The sequence below is a fragment of the Pecten maximus genome, chromosome 1 (assembly GCF_902652985.1).
Source record: "Pecten maximus chromosome 1, xPecMax1.1, whole genome shotgun sequence".
In the NCBI taxonomy this organism is placed as follows: Eukaryota; Metazoa; Mollusca; class Bivalvia; order Pectinida; family Pectinidae; genus Pecten; species Pecten maximus.
This window is the reverse complement of record NC_047015.1, coordinates 20518220-20539060: the sequence shown is the minus strand read 5'-3', so window position 1 is coordinate 20539060 and position 20841 is coordinate 20518220. Positions and strand designations below refer to the sequence as shown.

The following is a 20841-nucleotide window of genomic DNA, read 5'->3' as shown; positions in this document are numbered from 1 at the left end:
GTACGGGGGCCGAAGTGTTGTAGATAACGTTATAGGATTGATAACAAAGAGTTTAAATGTAATGTTGATGGTCAGATAAAGTGGCTGATTAAAACCTCGGGTGTGATGAGTGTGTCTGTAAACTAACATGGTGGGTTGTACGGCTATTATCGGACGATTGAGATGACAAACTCAGAACAGTGATTTTAAAACACACCAGAATGATATGGATATAGGCACTTATTGACAGAAGGTATAACAATCGGATAATACAGGTATGTTATTGGATGTTGGGGATGCTTCGTTTCGATCACAATATATTTTGACATAAAACAGCTGCTATATATCATAACACTCATACCGAGATTGATGGGATTGGTTACCCTTTCACAGTGTATATATCATACAGATATATCGGCCGAGAGCAATAGAAAATCGGTCGATTACCAGTAACTCGTCTCAAATAGTTTAGACTATTGCACAGACACCTATGATATACTTGTTTTAGTACATAGTCACTAAAACACACACAGAATCACTGAAATCTAGACTTTCCTGTAGGTCTAGAAGTTGCCATGACTGTCGTCTGGCAGTGTTGACATCCGAGTGACTTAGACGCGTGAACGGGTAGGACTAAATCCCAAACGTCACACGGTGTTCAATAGTTCGCACGTGATCGTGCAATATACATTTTAGCCGTACAATAGTTAAAAATAAAGCATATCCGTATAGTTAAGGACAATCAAACGCATTAGTAGCTTTCTGATTGGTGGAATTGGTCTCTTACTAATAGGTTAAACTTAAGGCCCTCATATTATTTGTAAAGTTTTCATGGCCATTATTTCTCCACCTGGGCTTTGCAAATTGAGGTACCCCAAGGTTTATGAAACTTAAATGACAATGACATTGGCGAAATATGTTCTTCATGTCAATAACTATTTCATTTCAGTACGATCAAATATATTCTATGACACAAGACGTCAATACAGTGATATGAAAATACATGAATGTAAGTATACAGTAGATATGTATGTAAATACGTAATGCAGTTGCGTTAACTCAATACATAAACAATTTGATAACTTGGAATATCAGATACATTTTAATTGTACCTTAACATAAATTGAACATATGTTTTCTTAATCTGTCCTACTGTTTGTTAAAAAAAACATTAGAAATGGTACAGATCCAATATACATCTGAAAATGCCCAAGATATTGTTATTTACTTATAACGATCCTTGGTATTTTCGTCTTACTATTGCGAAACAACTTGATATAACTCTACCGACATTATAACGAAAACGTAATTCTAACCGATATCGATAAACGAGGACAACATACAATGTATTAGCAAATATGTATATTTCCTCGGATACCCTGAAAAAGGTACCATATTAACAGTAAAGGTAATTCGACAACACCTGTCACACAAATCAAGGGAAATTCGACAATACCCGCAACACAAGTCTATGTCAAATAGGAGTTATAATCCTGACAAATGAAGTTAGAATTATAACTCAAAAGCGATGAAACGAGGGAAACATTTGTGTAAAATATTAGTGTATGTTCCGGAAGTGAAAGCGTCTTCAGCTTTATCGATCATACTTGTCATTTCAATCCAGATAAAAATCAGGGTATGTTATGTCCTCCTGAAAAGGAGAACCATTATTGTGACAACGGTACCATCAGGAATATCAACAGCATGGAAATATTGCAACATTACATGACACAATAAAATATAGTTCCAAGCAATCATTATGTCGACGCTGTTTGCCAACTCCATAATGGTTATTTCTTTGTTAACATTATCCCTATCTTACTTCACTTCCAGAAAGATATAATGTGATTTGATCATGTTTAGGGAGGTGGCGCTACCTTATACTGATATGTGACTGTCTACTCGCCCTTGGATGTTACTACAACCTAGGGGTACCGAGCGCTGTACAGGCCGATATCCAGGGCTCGGGGGTAAGGCAACACCAGTAATGAGAACAAGTATTTTCTATATAAACATCATCTTCCAATCATTCTAATTAATCAAATTGTTGTTTTAACAATGCTAAATAAATACTTTCCGCTTAGTATTAGCGTTTTAATTACGATCTTTGGTAGAGACATTTTTCTGAAATACGTCCTATGGAAATGTTAACATTGTTTTGATATGATGAAAAAGTGAGGCGATGTTGAATTATAACAGATGTGTCAGTCACTAAGAGGTATATGACTATTTTTTAACTCATTTTAACTTTGTTGATGTCACCTGAAGGTTTCTAACTGTACACGTGACAACTCTTCTGTGTCAGCTAACACGACATGTTGTGATGAATGTCTCGGCCTTGGACCTCAGAAGTACAACCTCTTGTTCTCTGTACTGTCATGGACGTAAGTACCGATATCTAACGCTGCAACGGTTCTAACACAAACATATCAGCATCTGTGTATTACTTGTGTAAGGCATTAGTTGTTCCTTTCTCACTTTCTCCTGTGTAAAAGTGTCTAATAAGTCTCGCCTGATGGTAGAGACATTGCGAGGTATATTTGTACTCAGAAAGTGTTAAAAATGTAATCTTTCCCTTACCACGCGCGTCTGCTTCTGGTTAGTATTAGTAGAAAAAAATATTAGACCCAGTCATAGCAAATCAACAAGGTGTAACACTCTGAAAACCGGAAGTGGGGGTGAGCTTCGATTCACTTTGAATTTAAGTTCAATCCGATCAAAATATCAAATGCACGTAAACTTCTTGAATATTAATGCATGCTATACTTTAGTCGCATGGCAATGATTTAAAGGTGAGAAGATGGATCAAAAGCTATCCTGATAGCCGACGATGTATCGACTGTGGAACAAAAGTAGTCTATTTTAGAGTGGTATGCAGGGGGGCAATCTGATTGGTCGACAACGTGAGTTGTGAGTACATGCATGTAATTTGTATGGACCAATGTGTTGTCAGCATGTTATTTATGAGGCCCAATGAAGTTTGAGAATGTATTTTGGGAGGGCCAATGAGATGTGAATATGTAATTTACTCGGTAATTGATAAAACATTTGCCATTTTCAGGTCGGCGGCCGTTTCAATACCCGGAGGGTATTTCATAGACAAGATAGGAAACAAAGGTAAGAGACCAGTCCTAAAAATACGGTTGGATTCACGTGCAGAGAACAAACGGTTATATATAACAAAGATAACGTATATAATTACCTGTATCCCGACCGTTCCTGACGTTGTAGAGATGAATCTTAGATTCACTTTTTTCCACAGCCTCCGCCGTGTTGATCCCATCGATATTCACTATGGGTATGGTGCTGTTTGCCCTGGCGGGGTCCCCGGCTGTTCGGGGAACGCCCTATATGTTTCCCCTTATGCTAATCGGCAGGATGACTCTCGGCTTCGGCACGGGACCAGGAAGAGGTATATATACAAGTTAAGGAAGAGATATAGTTTAGATAACGTTCTGTTTTAATGTTTTGATGGTAACTTGTACTATTGTATTTTATATATCTTTTTTATTAGCAAGTTGTTACAGGAAAGCACGACACCATTTCCCCAGTTTGTATCTTAAGATGAAAAATGTTTTTCTTCTGTGTTTTCAAAGTGTGTGATTACTTATGGCGAATTCATATTGAATGTGAATTTCGAGGGAAATTATAAAAAAGCTGTTTTAAATTGCCAGTTATTTCTAAAGGATCGGTCGAGAAGGAAGTAAATCTGGAAGACAAAACCCCATATTTCTATTAGAAATGATAATGTGCCCGACTCTGTATTCCGAACATAATAATCGAAGAGCTCTTTCTTTAGGCAACAACAATACCGTCTAGATAAAATGCGGAACATGTATGTGACGTTCGCTTTATCTAAGTTTTACAGAATCGAGTGGTGTCCTTCTGGTTTAGAGACAACAGCGTTCTGCCGGTCAGCTTCCTTATCTTCACTATTAGGTCAGGGCAATGTCCTCAACTTCTTCCTCACCGCTAACCTGGCTCAATGGTATGGTCTGCCCTGGAGTCTCTGGATAGGTAAGTACAATCTAAATGATATCGTCATTAGGATTTAAGCTCTGTCAAATAATCTATACTGTATCTAAATAATTCGGTCTTTTAGTAAGAATATCTTTTTTATTCGAGTCACAACTTGTATCATTTTTGATATAATTATCTATGTATACTTGAGACAACGCCACACTGTTACATTGACAATACAGGGGCGCTCGTTTGCTGTACCGGTTTAGTAGCTGGTATTTGTCTAGCCATCCTCGACTCGATCGGAACCAAACAACTAGACGAAGAGGCGCGCAAACAAATGGAATCAAAACCAATAGTTGGTATCACTTATATTGTTTGCATAAATGATACATAAAGTGTGTATTTTGTACAAATCCAATACCAAAAAAGTTAAAAGTTAATCGTCAAACGTGAATTATATCCAATACTTCTAGAGTAGAATCATTATGGGGATTTTATCAGCAGTACACACAGTGAGATTGTCAACGTTTCAATCTATGACTTATTCACACAATCCTAGTGTACACTCCAGTTTAGTGTGAGTGACAGTAATTATAATCAGTATGGCTATTTCAGAGTCTGACCGACATAAAGAGCTTCCCTTCCTCCTACTACTATTTTATTGTACACTCCACTTTAATGTAAGTGACAGTATTTATAATCAGTATGACTATTTCAGAGTCTGACCGACATAAAGAGCTTCCCTTCCTCCTACTACTATTTTATTGTACACTCCACTTTAATGTAAGTGACAGTATTTATAATCAGTATGACTATTTCAGAGTCTGACCGACATAAAGAGCTTCCCTTCCTCCTACTACTATTTTATTGTACACTCCACTTTAATGTAAGTGACAGTATTTATAATCAGTATGACTATTTCAGAGTCTGACCGACTTAAATAACTTCCCTTCCTCCTACACAATCCTAGTGTACACTCCACTTTAATGTAAGTGACGGTATTTATAATCAGTATGACTATTTCAGAGTCTGACCGACTTAAATAACTTCCCTTCCTCCTACACAATCCTAGTGTACACTCCACTTTAATGTAAGTGACAGTATTTATAATCAGTATGACTATTTCAGAGTCTGACCGACATAAAGAGCTTCCCTTCCTCCTACTACTATTTTATTGTACACTCCACTTTAATGTAAGTGACGGTATTTATAATCAGTATGACTATTTCAGAGACTGACCGACATAAAGAGCTTCCCTTCGACCTACTGGTATCTTATTGTGATGCTCACATGTTTCTACAGCTCCGTCATTCCATTTGTCTCCAACGCAACGTAAGTGTTTCCCTCAAGTTGCAAAAAGCATAATTTTGTTTTGTTAATGAATTTCGGATTGGGTCTGGAAATCTTCAGAACGATGATTTCATAGAATCACCTTTGCTGACTGTTGTAACATGTATTTAAGATATGTATTATTTTGTAGAAAATTTTTCCAAGACCGTTATGGCTTCTCTAAGACTGACGCGTCTTACATCAATGGCGCCGTGTACGACGTGTCGTTGCTAGCTCCTATCCTGGGGAAGATACTGGTAATGTAGGAGTTCCTTACTGACAAGTCAGTCATTATTATCATGGTCTTTTCTTTAAAGAAGTAAAAACCCATTCTATATTAGACTATCGGTGTTTCGAATTACACACATCAAATTTTAAAAGCATAAATTGTTTGTTATATTTTTTCTTTAATTAAAATGTCATGTCGGTTTATCATTCGAACATTTAGGGAGACATAAAACGTGATTTTGGTATAGTCGTTTGAAATCATTTTTATATAATTTCCTAAAATGTTATTTCACGCAGACATGGACAAAACGGTAGTCTCTCTGAACGTTACTAAAGTTATGGGGAGTCGATGTTGGAAATATGAATTGTTAGCAATTGAGGGAATTAACGAAATGACGGGATTCGAGTTTTAGTTATAACACGAAGACTCCGTATTTGAGTTATATTTGAGATTACGAGATAACTTATAACGCCATTTACTCGACTAGGAGGTACATGTATATACGGTGATATCCTGGTAAAACATATCGCATGATTTCATGACGTCATTGATGTGTTTCCTTGGTGATGATTCTTTGTCATATAATACTATAGACTTTATTATCTATCCTGTTTAAAATTGACTGATATTTATTCTGATCATCCATCAGCTGTTTATTTTCGTCATCGATATGTTCCAATGTTCTCATTCTATTAGCTTTGATAATCCCACGAGAGATTTTTGTCATTTTTCAATAATCGGCCATACTGGTGTCTGTTTTCATTGATGACCTCATATGTACATTTGAGTCCATTTCATTGAAGTCATTGTTTGTCCTCAGGAGAAGCTGAACTGCCATGGAATTGTGGGAATGGTAGCGTGCTTGCTGACCACCCCAGTGTACCTGACGCTCGCCTACCTATCCAAGGTGCCGCCACTAGCCATGTCCATCTGTATAGGGGTCACTTTCAACTGTAATGCGGTAAGGTCTCATTGACTTTCAATTGTTGCCAAATAATCGATTACGATAAAGTATATATACTTTTCTGAGTCCAGTTAAAACAAACAATTACTAGCCAACCATCCAATCGTTAATAACACCGCGGATCTGGTTCCCTCTGAGGCCCGCATGTTTGATGATGTCATCGAGTATATGCTTCAAACCCATTTAAGTTTGATATGAACCGGAAATATATGTATTGTAATTCAAGTCATAATCTTACGTCAAAATAATACGTATCCACGGATTGCTTCCCTAAAAGTTTAACATGTCAGTCTATTTATCGGAACCATCAACTTATAAAATGTACAGTAAATATCAAAGTTCATGTCAAGAGCGAGGTCAAACGGGCCTTAGTTTTATTTTCTCTCACAACTTCATAAACCACACACAGTAAGTGCATATTAGTCCCTTTTTCCCACATATGAAACGATGTAGGGATTTTAGGCAGAGGCGGAATGAAAGCAATGATGCGGAGTTCCTCTATTACATTTATCTTGTAGTCTCAACAAGATACCCTAAAACAGTAGAAACAAATACCATAAGGTGACGGTAGATATGGACATCACAGATAGATTTAACAATACAGTATCTATAACACTTTACATATGACCACATACAGTTACTATGATAATAATACAATTACATCATCCCGAATTACATTGATAATAATATGGATGATAGACAAAATGACCTTGTAAACAATTTGACATATTTTGTATTAGTAACTACACTCTTACTCTATCAATGCGACAGAGGTTGAGTCCGTGGAATTTAAAATTTCCATCTTTTTGACAATGAATCTTATCATGAGTCTTCTATACGTGGTCACAGGTGAAGGGTACAAGGTATGAGGTCAAGGGTCGCAAATACAAAACATAAACACAAGCACATGACACTTGACATAGACAGTGATACAGAACAGGACGTGATTACAGTTGACATAGACAGTGACACAGAACAGGACTTGATGCAGTTGACATAGACAGTGACACAGAACAGGGCTGGATTACAGTTGACATAGACAGTGACACAGTACAGGACTTGATACAGTTGACATAGACAGTGATACAGAACATGACTTGATACAGTTGACATAGACAGTGATACAGAACAGGACTTGATTACAGTTGACATAGACAGTGACACAGAACAGGACTTGATTACAGTCGACATAGACAGTGACACAGAACAGGACTTGATACAGTTGACATAGACAGTGACACAGAACAGGGCTGGATTACAGTTGACATAGACAGTGACACCGAACAGGACTTGATACAGTTGACATAGACAGTGACACAGAACAGAACCTGATTACAGTGGACATAGACAGTGACACCGAACAGGACTTGATACAGTTGACATAGACAGTGACACAGAACAGAACCTGATTACAGTGGACATAGACAGTGACACAGAACATGACTTGATACAGTTGACATAGACAGTGACACAGAACAGGACTTGATACAGTTGACATAGACAGTGACACAGTACAGGACTTGATTACAGTTGACATAGACAGTGACACAGGACAGGACTTGATTACAGTTGACATAGACAGTGACACAGGACAGGACTTGATACAGTTGACATAGACAGTGACACAGAACAGGACTTGATTACAGTTGACATAGACAGTGATACAGGACAGGACTTGATTACAGTTGACATAGACAGTGACACAGAGCAGGCCTTGATTACAGTTGACATAGACAGTGACACAGAACAAGACTTGATACAGTTGACATAGACAGTGATACAGAGCATTACTTGATACAGTTGACATAGACAGTGACACAAAACAGGACTTGATACAGTTGACATAGACAGTGACACCGAACAGGACTTGATACAGTTGACATAGACAGTGATACAGAACATGACTTGATACAGTTGACAAAGACAGTGACACAGAACAGGACTTGATTACAGTTGACATAGACAGTGATACAGGACAGGACTTGATTACAGTCGACATAGACAGTGATACTGAACAGGACTTGATTACAGTTGACATAGACAGTGACACAAAACATGACTTGATACAGTTGACATAGACAGTGACACAGAACATGACTTGATACAGTTGACATAGACACTGACACAGAACAGGACTTGATTACATACATTTGACACCAGAAACTCGCAACCTCACTATTAACTATAAATACTGTTCAAAATATTATAAAAAAGAAATGTGTGAAAATATTAATTTTAATTCCGAGACTGGATATCTCCGCCATTCATACAAGTTCAAACGAGAATATAGCACATATTAACAAATTTAAGATAACATAACCATTTACAACAACCTTTGTTGGAAACTGTAGATTCCAACCAATCTACTGATATATGATGACCTTCTTTTTGGCGTGTCACTTTTGTTTATAAAATGACAAATAACCAGGCTTGTTGAACCTTAACCATATTCATGATATCTTAACCATAGTTAATCTCTTAAACTGGCCACCAGACCCTTAGTTTTTTCATTAAGAATTACCAATCTTAATTATAATACTACTTTATCTCCCCCTAGTTTAAAACTGAGGAATTAGACATATCGTGAGACCAAAATCATAAAGCTCAATTTTATCTATAATTTTGATATTCTAGGGACAGGGGGCCAGTCTATTAATCTCTAATCGAACACTGTTGTAAAGCTGTGGGAAGGGATATAACTCTAACATGACTAAATTGAGGTCATTTCTAGATCCGTCTGACAGCAGGGGATATAGTGATTTCCTCACAGTTGACAAAATATATGTGTTATAGTACAATATTGTGTGGGAGAGAGGGAGCATTGTGATTTATCAAACTTAAGTTATCTCAACAAGATATCGATGAAGATATATGAAATGTGTCGAAATGGGTCTTAAACCTTATGTGAGAGTGACCTTTCATGTGTGCTGATATTCTTGGACCGATACTTCCAGATAGAGATTCGTGTATGAACTTATATAGATCGTATATTAGATTGTATTATGTTATACAGTATAGGAGTCTCATTGAATACAGGAATTAGTCTAAATATCATAACGTGTAAAGTATACCGGGACAAGTCTTAATATCATAACGTGTAAAGTATACCGGGACACACCCAAATATCATAACGTGGAAAGTATACCGGGACAAGTCTTAATATCATAACGTGTGAAGTATACCGGGACACACCTTAATATCATAACGTGTAAAGTATACCGGGACAAGTCTTAATATCATAACGTGTAAAGTATACCGGGACACACCTAAATATCATAACGTGTAAAGTATACCGGGACAAGTCTTAATATCATAACGTGTAAAGTATACCGGGACACACCTAAATATCATAACGTGTGAAGTATACCGGAACACACCTTAATATCATAACGTGTAAAGTATACCGGGACACACCTTAATATCATAACGTGTAAAGTATACCGGGACACACCTTAATATCATAACGTGTAAAGTATACCGGGACACACCTTAATATCATAACGTGTAAAGTATACCGGGACAAGTCTTAATATCATAACGGGTGAAGTATACCGGGACACACCTTAATATCATAACGTGTAAAGTATACCGGGACACACCTTAATATCATAACGTGTAAAGTATACCGGGACACACCTTAATATCATAACGTGTAAAGTATACCGGGACAAGTCTTAATATCATAACGTGTAAAGTATACCGGGACACACCTAAATATCATAACGTGTGAAGTATACCGGGACACACCTAAATATCATAACGTGTAAAGTATACCGGGACACACCTTAATATCATAACGTGTAAAGTCAGGACGTACCAGCTAAATTGTCCCCCAAATTTCAGGTCTTGACATTTTACTGTAGATTTGCATAATTATATCTACATAACAGATACGAAAGTAATGTAATTCAATGCTACTCTGCTAAATATGTGTCAGTGGTGAAGAACGCCAATTCAACGGAGGTCTTCAACAAAAGACAAATTTATTTGTAGATCATGATATTGCAAGCTATGACGTCAAGATATATAACCTGCACGGGTGGTTACGCTCGATATAATAATATATAACAATATACACTGTTGAAACTGATTATCAGCGTATCTTATTCATGAAATACATGAACTGATTTGTTGTTGAAGTAGAGAAAGGGTTGCTTAAACCCAAAAATTGAACCAATTGGTTAATTTTGGATATTAAAACATTTTGAAAAATACTCGGTTTGATATTTCTATCTATATTTTCAATATGATTACTCGACGTTTAACATATCTTTATAAAGAATCAGAAATCTTCACGTTTAACAGGGGTTTTTTTTTCTTCTTTTCTGTAGATAGTCCGAGACCTTGACGTTTAAGTTTTTTATAGATAGTCCGAGACCTTGACGTTTAAGTTTTTTTATAGATAGTCCGAGACCTTGACGTTTAAGGTTTTTTTATAGATAGTCCGAGACCTTGACGTTTAAGTTTTTTTATAGATAGTCCGAGACCTTGACGTTTAAGTTTTTTTATAGATAGTCCGAGACCTTGACGTTTAAGTTTTTTTTATAGATAGTCCGAGACCTTGGCGTTTAAGGTTTTCTATAGATAGTCCGAGACCTTGACGTTTAAGGTTTGTTTTATAGATAGTCCGAGACCTTGACGTTTAAGTTTTTTTTATAGATAGTCCGAGACCTTGACGTTTAAGTTTTTTTATAGATAGTCCGAGACCTTGACGTTTAAGTTTTTTTATAGATAGTCCGAGACCTTGACGTTTAAGTTTTTTTATAGATAGTCCGAGACCTTGACGTTTAAGTTTTTTTATAGATAGTCCGAGACCTTGACGTTTAAGTTTTTTATAGATAGTCCGAGACCTTGACGTTTAAGTTTTTTATAGATAGTCCGAGACCTTGACGTTTAAGTTTTTTTATAGATAGTCCGAGACCTTGACGTTTAAGGTTTTTTATAGATAGTTCGAGACCTTGACGTTTAAGTTTTTTATAGATAGTCCGAGACCTTGACGTTTAAGTTTTTTATAGATAGTCCGAGACCTTGGCGTTTAAGTTTTTTATAGATAGTCCGAGATTTTGACGTTTAAGTTTTTTATAGATTGTCCGAGACCTTGACGTTTAAGTTTTTTATAGATAGTCCGAGACCTTGACGTTTAAGTTTTTTTATAGATAGTCCGAGACATTGACGTTTAAGGTTTTTATCGATAGTCCGAGACCTTGACGTTTAAGTTTTTGATAGATAGTCCGAGACCTCGACGTTTAAGTTTTTTTATAGATAGTCCGAGACCTCGACGTTTAAGTTTTTTTATAGATAGTCTGAGACCTTGACGTTTAAGGTTTTTATAGATAGCTCGAGACCTTGACGTTTAAGGTTTTTATAGATAGTCCGAGACCTTGACGTTTAAGATTTTTTATAGATAGTCCGAGACCTTGACGTTTAAGATTTTTTATAGATAGTCCGAGACCTTGACGTTTAAGTTTGTTTATAGATAGTCCGAGACCTTGATGTTTAAGTTTTTTTATAGATAGTCCGAGACCTTGACGTTTAAGTTTTTTTTATAGATAGTCCGAGACCTTGACGTTTAAGGTTTTTTATAGATAGTTCGAGACCTTGACGTTTAAGTTTTTTATAGATAGTCCGAGACCTTGACGTTTAATTTTTTTATAGATAGTCCGAGACCTTGGCGTTTAAGTTTTTTATAGATAGTCCGAGACTTTGACGTTTAAGTTTTTTATAGATTGTCCGAGACCTCGACGTTTAAGTTTTTTATAGATAGTCCGAGACCTTGACGTTTAAGGTTTTTTTTATAGATAGTCCGAGACATTGACGTTTAAGGTTTTTATCGATAGTCCGAGACCTTGACGTTTAAGTTTTTTTATAGATAGTCCGAGACCTCGACGTTTAAGTTTTTTTATAGATAGTCCGAGACCTCGACGTTTAAGTTTTTTTTATAGATAGTCCGAGACCTTGACGTTTAAGGTTTTTATAGATAGCTCGAGACCTTGACGTTTAAGGTTTTTATAGATAGTCCGAGACCTTGACGTTTAAGATTTTTTATAGATAGTCCGAGACCTTGACGTTTAAGATTTTTTATAGATAGTCCGAGACCTTGACGTTTAAGTTTGTTTATAGATAGTTCGAGACCTTGACGTTTAAGTTTTTTTTATAGATAGTCCGAGACCTTGACGTTTAAGGTTTTTTTATAGATAGTTCGAGACCTTGGCGTTTAAGTTTTTTTGATAGATAGTTCGAGACCTTGACGTTTCAGGTTTTTTTATAGATTGTTCGAGACCTTGGCGTTTAAGTTTTTTTATAGATAGTTCGAGACCTTGACGTTTAAGTTTTTTTTATAGATAGTCCGAGACCTTGGCGTTTAAGTTTTTTTTATAGATAGTCCGAGACCTTGACGTTTAAGTTTGTTTATAGATAGTTCGAGACCTTGACGTTTAAGTTTTTTTTATAGATAGTCCGAGACCTTGACGTTTAAGTTTTTTATAGATAGTCCGAGACCTTGGCGTTTAAGTTTTTTATAGATAGTCCGAGATTTTGACGTTTAAGTTTTTTATAGATTGTCCGAGACCTCGACGTTTAAGTTTTTTATAGATAGTCCGAGACCTTGACGTTTAAGTTTTTTTTATAGATAGTCCGAGACATTGACGTTTAAGGTTTTTATCGATAGTCCGAGACCTTGACGTTTAAGTTTTTGATAGATAGTCCGAGACCTCGACGTTTAAGTTTTTTTATAGATAGTCCGAGACCTCGACGTTTAAGTTTTTTTATAGATAGTCCGAGACCTTGACGTTTAAGGTTTTTATAGATAGCTCGAGACCTTGACGTTTAAGGTTTTTATAGATAGTCCGAGACCTTGACGTTTAAGATTTTTCATAGATAGTCCGAGACCTTGACGTTTAAGATTTTTTATAGATAGTCCGAGACCTTGACGTTTAAGTTTGTTTATAGATAGTTCGAGACCTTGACGTTTAAGTTTTTTTATAGATAGTCCGAGACCTTGACGTTTAAGGTTTTTTATAGATAGTTCGAGACCTTGACGTTTAAGTTTTTTTTATAGATAGTTCGAGACCTTGACGTTTAAGGTTTTTTTTATAGATTGTTCGAGACCTTGGCGTTTAAGTTTTTTTTATAGATAGTCGAGACCTTGACGTTTAAGTTTTTTTTATAGATAGTCCGAGACCTTGACGTTTAAGGTTTTTTTATAGATAGTTCGAGACCTTGGCGTTTAAGTTTTTTTTATAGATAGTTCGAGACCTTGACGTTTAAGTTTTTTTCTATAGATAGTTCGAGACCTTGACGTTTAAGTTTGTTTATAGATAGTCCGAGACCTTGACGTTTAAGTTTTTTTATAGATAGTCCGAGACCTTGACGTTTAAGTTTGTTTACAGATAGTCCGAGACCTTGGCGTTTAAGTTTTTTTATAGATAGTCCGAGACCTTGACGTTTAAGTTTTTTTATAGATAGTCCGAGACCTTGACGTTTAAGTTTGTTTATAGATAGTTCGAGACCTTGACGTTAAAGGTTTTTTATAGATAGTCCGAGACCTTGGCGTTTAAGTTTTTTTATAGATAGTCCGAGACCATGACGTTTAAGGTTTTTTTATAGATAGTCCGAGACCTTGACGTTTAAGGTTTTTTTGTATAGATAATCGGAGGTCTTGACGTTTAACAGTTTTTTTTCTGTAGATAGTCCGTGTCTTGACAGTTTTTTTCCTGTGGACAGTCTGAGACCTGAACGTTTAAAACATGGGTTTAACATTTCTTCATAAAGTACAATAACGTTACGTGTTTTTATTTGTAGATAATCCTGTGGCAGGTGATGATGTCGATGGTACCCCCGACATCGTACGGGACAGCGGCCGGTCTGGCGTCCAGTAGTATGGGGATAGGCATGGGACTGTCTGCTCTTACTGTGGGAACCATCCTTGGAAACGAGGAGGAGTTAGTATAATTCGTCATTATCGATGTCTATGAGATTTTACACTACCACTTCTATTTTTCCGTGAAGATTTCCCTGACGTCCCATTCTAAGTCTCAACATTATGGCCCCAGCATCACTGACGAGACATGAAAGGACGAGACATTGATATACCATATAACATTTAACGGTGCTCAATATCGCGATGTATCCACGTGTTTTTTACTTAATTTGAAATTATCATTTTCTATTACCTTAAGTACCATTTTATCAATTTATAAGTCAATATGTACCGTATCACCGTGAAGCTTACAGATTTTCCACCATTAGAATATGTCACTAAATGCCAGAGTGGTCCCACTCCAGAGAGGATGTAGATGTATTCCGTGTGATTATTTCGAGGGTTTCTTTTCTTCGAGTTGCGAGTTGCGAGTTGGAAAATGCGAGTTGCGAGTTGGAAAATGCGACGAGACCTTGACGTTAACTTTTTTGTATAGATAATCGGAGGTCTTGACGTTTAACAGTTTTTTTTCTGTAGATTGTCCGTGTCTTGACAGTTTTTTTCCTGTGGACAGTCTGAGACCGTTTAAAACATAGGTTTAACATTTCTTTATATTTACATTTTCACTTCGCTCCGCCTCAATGAACATAGTAAACTCAGATCACTTCATTTCCCGTTGAAGATTTTGGGTCGCGTGCTTCTGTTCTTAGAGACGAATCACTTTCTTGCCGGCGTGTGAATACATTCACTGAGTTTACAATGGCGATCGAGTTCTGTACCGCCTCAGACTTGAATGCACTTTCACTTTGTGAATTGTGTAACATTGTTATAAACGTATATGAACACAAGTGGAATAGCCGCTTTATGTGCTTATAAAAATGCCAGTATAATGCAGACAGTTTAGAATATACAGGATCTGACAGAACACTGACACTCTCGATAGCACCGAGCTCATAACCTACGTAGCGCAGTAGGTCTAACGTTAGCTGTATCTCGAATGCCATGCTTAATACCATTTCAGTGGTCACAGAAAATAAAGCTAAATTTAAACACTATTTAACAACACAAAACAGACTGGTAGCAGAAGTATGCTATATCGAGAACAGGGACACATTATTGTCGCAATTTGACTCAATCTAAACATATGGAGGACACAAGTTTCCGGCCGTCGAATACCGCCAATTTTCAAATCAATGTTTCTTTACTTACTATTATCAGTATTTACATCCCAAAACGCCAGTGCGACAATGAAATCCAATATGTCGAGAACACCATGTACATCACCAGCTAACCTACGACTAAAAGCCACATTGTTACACTTTTTCTCGAGCTCTGAATATCCCGGCTATTAGACTGCATCACATCATTTTTTTTAACCGAGTCCCTGTGTCTCGAGTGACCAAATCAAACACATACTATACTGTCAACACTGCACTTTAAATTCGTATTTATAAGGGTATTGCTAAGTTTTTATTATACAATATCATAAATATTTGTTATAAATGAATATTTTACCTTGAAAATATCGTATCTATGTGTATCAACATCGTAATAATCAAAACGTGTATGGCACTATATTTTGTGTTGCCTTGGCGACGAGAATAGCTTACTGTCTGCTGTTCCACTACTGTGCACACATGTACGATAAGTATAACAATGTTACAAAGTAACGCACTTACGTCACACTGTTGCGACCGAATTTTGCAATCTGGTGGCGAAGTTTTGAATTTGGTTAACATAAATATAAGGATTGATTGTCAATTTTGTTGCTTGCATGGACTGATGAACAGAAGTGAACCTCGTGCAAATGGTACATGAACTGCGAAGCAGTTCACTTCATTTGCACGAGGTTCACTTCCCTTCATTAGTCCATGCAAGCAACAAAATTGACAATCAATCCTTAAGTAAAGTACAATAACGTGACGTGTTTTTATTTGTAGATAATCCTGTGGCAGGTGATGATGTCGATGGTACCCCCGACATCGTACGGGACAGCGGCCGGTCTGGCGTCCAGTAGTATGGGGATAGGCATGGGACTGTCTGCTCTTACTGTGGGAACCATCCTTGGAAACGAGGAGGAGTAAGTATAATTCGTCATTATCGATGTCTATGAGATTTTACACCACCACTTCTATTTTTCCGTGAAGATTTCCCTGACGTCCCATTCTAAGTCTCAACATTATGGCCCTAGCATCACTGACGAGACATGAAAGGACGAGACATTGATATACCATATAACATTTAACGGTGCTCAATATCGCAATGTATCAACGTGTTTTTGACTTAATTTGAAATTATCATTTTCTATTACCTTAAGTACCAGTTTATCAATTTATAAGTCAATATGTACCGTATCACCGTGAAGCTTACAGATTTTCAACGTAAGAATATGTCACTAAATGCCCGAGTGTTCCCACTCCAGAGAGGATGAAGATTTATTCCGTGTGATTATTTCACTGAATTGTTGAGTTTTCTGACTACAGAAAGCATATAGATTTATAGTATTCCAATAAATGCTTTGATTTGGTCACCAGAACGGACGTAGATGTCCGGCTACAGAAGTATCGGTATATGTTGCTGTTGTTCGCCTGTCTGAGTGCGGTGTCGTTCCTAAGTGCTGTATTCATGAACGTATCCGACATACGATCGGTAAGTCTCTGTTGTTTGTCTTTCTATGTTTTATCAATTATTGATGTGTTACCTACTGGGAGATGCAATGTTACGCTAAATGATATACAATGTACCTGAAAACACTCCACACTACAGACTATTGTTTACTACATGTAGTAATATCCATTATACAGATTTTTTCAGAGAATATCACATACCTAACATTGTTTTCCCTCATCCACACCATTTTGTACAAATTCGACAATGGCATTTTTGACAATTAGAAATGTTATAGAATTTTCTGGATCATATGAACTAACCTAGTTATCAATTATCCGTTTAACAATGAAGGAGACTTCTCCATACAAAGGTTCCTGTATAATCGTCTCTTAGCGTCAGATAAATACATACGTAATTGCTGTGAGTTGTCAAGCAAACTATAGCGTTCAAAAATCGCATTCACCTGGTGCAGTTTATAAGAATGTGATACAATTTTCATAACTTCATAAGTTACTGACATTTAGAAAAAATGCGTTGTATTAATGGTACGTTACGATAAATAGTTGCAAGAAAGCACGAACATTTCAAATAAATTGGTCAACTTATTATTTTATCAAATCTCTTATATATATAAGTAAACATTGTAGAAAGTGTTAATTTGATATATTATCTGTGTCATATTATATTGTTTAATAGCAGTTGAAATATTTACATTATTTCTTGTCTTGCAGGAGTGCAATATAAACAGACGATTACGTAAGAGTAAATCATCCTCAGATAAAGCTGGATCTGAAACTGACCCCCTGATATCAGATAATAACTCCGTCAATAGATAGTCGTGTGTGTGCTGGTGTGGACTGAAGTTACGTGTATATGTGCCAAATATATTACATATATGTGTACGTGTGTAGACCGTTATAGAGCTTTATGTGTGCATCTCGGCGAACGGGTATGTTTTTTTTTCATTATTTCATGTAATATACTACAGTAAAAATAGATTACGAGTTCGCTTTTAGGGAAAAGTGTATCCATTGTTAGCGCTAGCTGTTTACCTGACCTAACTATTCGTGCGTGAAAACATCATACCAAGGTATTATACCAATCGTTGAGAATTTTGGCTTAAATAATTTTATATCAAATACAGAATGTAGTGCATAATTGTGTAAAACAGTTTGTAGATGTGATTTGTGTAAAATATCATAATTATTCTATTAATCTTATTTTCTTATTTGACAACTTGTGATATTGTTGAGATCATTTACATTGTGTTTTTGTAATATGAATCTAAATGTCAATTGTTTAAACAATAACAATTCGTTACAGATGTGGGTAACACTGATTATATCAGAAATATCAGATGATCCAATATCATCATGTAATTTAGAATGGGTCTGGCAAACAACTTATTCTGAAATAGTACATCTGTTTGGACTAAAGGTTGGATAGATGACAAAAGTACTGATAACTGCATTTTCAGGAACATGTAAAAGATGATGAAATGGTTTTGTTAAATTCAATAACAATTCTAGTACTTTTTTTTAATGGTATCCGTGCAATATCCATCCATCTGTATCCTCAACTATGAGAGACAATATATATCCTCATCCTATTTTATTATCTAGTGAATATGTCACTACATCAACTTGTATATGTAAGTATATCACCAATATGGTGATTAGTAAAGGTATGCGACGTTATGTCAAACGAACAGGATATCAAAACTTACACAAAATAACAAATTATACACAATCAAAAGCATTATCTTTAAAACATGCAAATTTCCTTATAAACCTTAGAAAACATCCGTATATGCATATGTTCCACGCCATCTAGTACATACGTATAGTATCGCACCATCTAGTACATCGACATACTTCCACGCCAACCCGTACATACATATACTCCCAATCCATCCCGTACATACATCTACTTTCACGCCATCCCGTACATACATCTACTTCCACGCCATCCCGTACATACATCTACTTACACGCCATCCCGTACATACATATACTTCCACGCCATCTAGTACATACATATACTTCCACGCCAACCCGTACATACATATACTCCCAATCCATCCCGTACATACATATACTCCCAATCCATCCCGTACATACATATACTTCCACGCAATACCGTACATACATATACTTCCATGCCATCCCGTACATACATATACTTCCATGCCATCTCGTACATACATAATACTTCCATGCCATCCCGTACATACATAATACTTCCAAGCCATCTAGTACATACATAATACTTCCATGCCATATCGTACATACATCTACTTCCACGCCATCCTTACATACATATACTATCAATCCATCTCGTACATGCATCTACTTCCATGCCATATCGTACATACATCTACTTCCACGCCATCCTTACATACATATACTATCAATCCATCTCGTACATGCATCTACTTCCATGCCATCCCGTACATACATAATACTTCCAATCCATCTCGTACATACATATACTTCCACGCCATCCTTACATACATATACTCCCAAGCCATCTCGTACATACATATACTTCCACGCCATCCGTACATACATCTACTTCCACGCCAACCCGTACATACATAATACTTCCATGCCATCCCGTACATACATAATACTTCCACGCCAACCCGTACATACATATACTCCCAATCCATCTCGTACATACATATACTCCCAATCCATCCCGTACATACATCTATTTTCCACGCCATCCCGTACATACATAATACTTCCACGCCAACCCGTACATACATAATACTTCCAACCCAACCCGTACATACATAATACTTCCATGCCATCCCGTACATACATATACTCCCACGCCATCTCGTACATACATAATACTTCCAAGCCATCTAGTACATACATATACTTCCAAGCCATCTAGTACATACATATACTCCCAAGCCATCCCGTACATACATATACTCCCAATCCATCCCGTACATACATCTACTTCCACGCCATCTCGTACATACATATATTTCCAAGCCATCTCGTACATACATCTACTTCCATGCCATCCCGTACATACATCTACTTCCACGCCATCTAATACATAATTATTGTGTGAATGATATAATGATATAACATGACATGTCATTATTAACAAAATCAACTAGGAAAAGACCCAAAGGAATCTTTAGTTTCAATGAAGTCACTTATATTATGCACACAATATTAATATATCTATGCATTTGTCAGCATGTTGTTAAATATTATGAAAATAAAAGAAAGGGGAAAAACACTCTTTTTTCAAGATAATTAAAAAATAATAATTTAATTTATCATTATGTTCATATAAATATTTTGAAAATAAAAAGTACTATTCTTCTCCAATAAATAAAATTAAAACTGTAACAACGAACACTAAGTACAAAACAAACTAAAATAACAACATAACAAATTCGAGTAAGTTCAAAGTAATACGTGTTACAGTTAATAGGCACTACAATCATTACCTCATCAAGACAATACAAAAACTCTAATGATAGAACTACTCTAAATTTACCAGAGTATTTTCAATAAAAATGTAAAAAATATTTTTAAAAAATCTAACAATATTTCCCAGCAGCTTCATGCATTAACAATGATGTGGAGTTCCACAACGTTACATGTAGAATGGTAGAGAAACTATTATCACCCATCCAACTACAGGGAATATTATGCCGTTATTATCAATAAGATATTGTGACAACTATTCAACTACAGACATGATCATCCTGGATTATAAATAAAACACTGACAACCATCCAACTACAGACAATACCATACTGGTTTGGTAATAATCCATTGTGTCACTTATCCGATCACAGATTTTATGAAGCTGGTT

The 20841-nt window shown here is 36.3% G+C and overlaps 2 protein-coding genes across 2 annotated transcripts; both read left to right on the top strand.

Annotated features, from left to right (window-relative positions):
• The first annotated feature begins 119 nt into the window (after positions 1-119).
• On the top strand, positions 120-3973 carry LOC117327342 (probable galactarate transporter). Its single transcript, XM_033884281.1, has 7 exons — positions 120-254; positions 929-988; positions 1843-1949; positions 2248-2363; positions 3041-3096; positions 3242-3391; positions 3840-3973. The coding sequence occupies exons 2-7, from the start codon at positions 973-975 to the stop codon at positions 3953-3955; spliced, it is 561 nt and encodes a 186-aa protein (XP_033740172.1). The 5' UTR covers positions 120-254; positions 929-972; the 3' UTR covers positions 3956-3973.
• On the top strand, positions 3844-18201 carry LOC117333461 (major facilitator superfamily domain-containing protein 1-like). The gene is made up of 9 exons (XM_033892804.1): positions 3844-3996; positions 4182-4297; positions 5174-5274; positions 5423-5528; positions 6321-6461; positions 14265-14408; positions 16323-16462; positions 16917-17031; positions 17724-18201. Exons 2-9 carry the CDS (start codon positions 4280-4282, stop codon positions 17826-17828), a joined length of 870 nt encoding a protein of 289 aa, XP_033748695.1. The 5' UTR covers positions 3844-3996; positions 4182-4279; the 3' UTR covers positions 17829-18201.
• Positions 18202-20841: the final 2640 nt, after the last annotated feature.

Excerpts from the sequence above, each read along its gene's own strand:
- LOC117333461 (XM_033892804.1), top strand. Across the intron at positions 6,462-14,264 it reads TCACTTTCAACTGTAATGCG|ATAATCCTGTGGCAGGTGAT; the intron begins GTAAGGTCTCAT and ends TTTTATTTGTAG. Across the intron at positions 17,032-17,723 it reads ACGTATCCGACATACGATCG|GAGTGCAATATAAACAGACG; the intron begins GTAAGTCTCTGT and ends CTTGTCTTGCAG.
- LOC117327342 (XM_033884281.1), top strand. Across the intron at positions 1,950-2,247 it reads CCGATATCCAGGGCTCGGGG|GTTTCTAACTGTACACGTGA; the intron begins GTAAGGCAACAC and ends TGTCACCTGAAG. Across the intron at positions 3,097-3,241 it reads AGACAAGATAGGAAACAAAG|CCTCCGCCGTGTTGATCCCA; the intron begins GTAAGAGACCAG and ends TTTTTTCCACAG.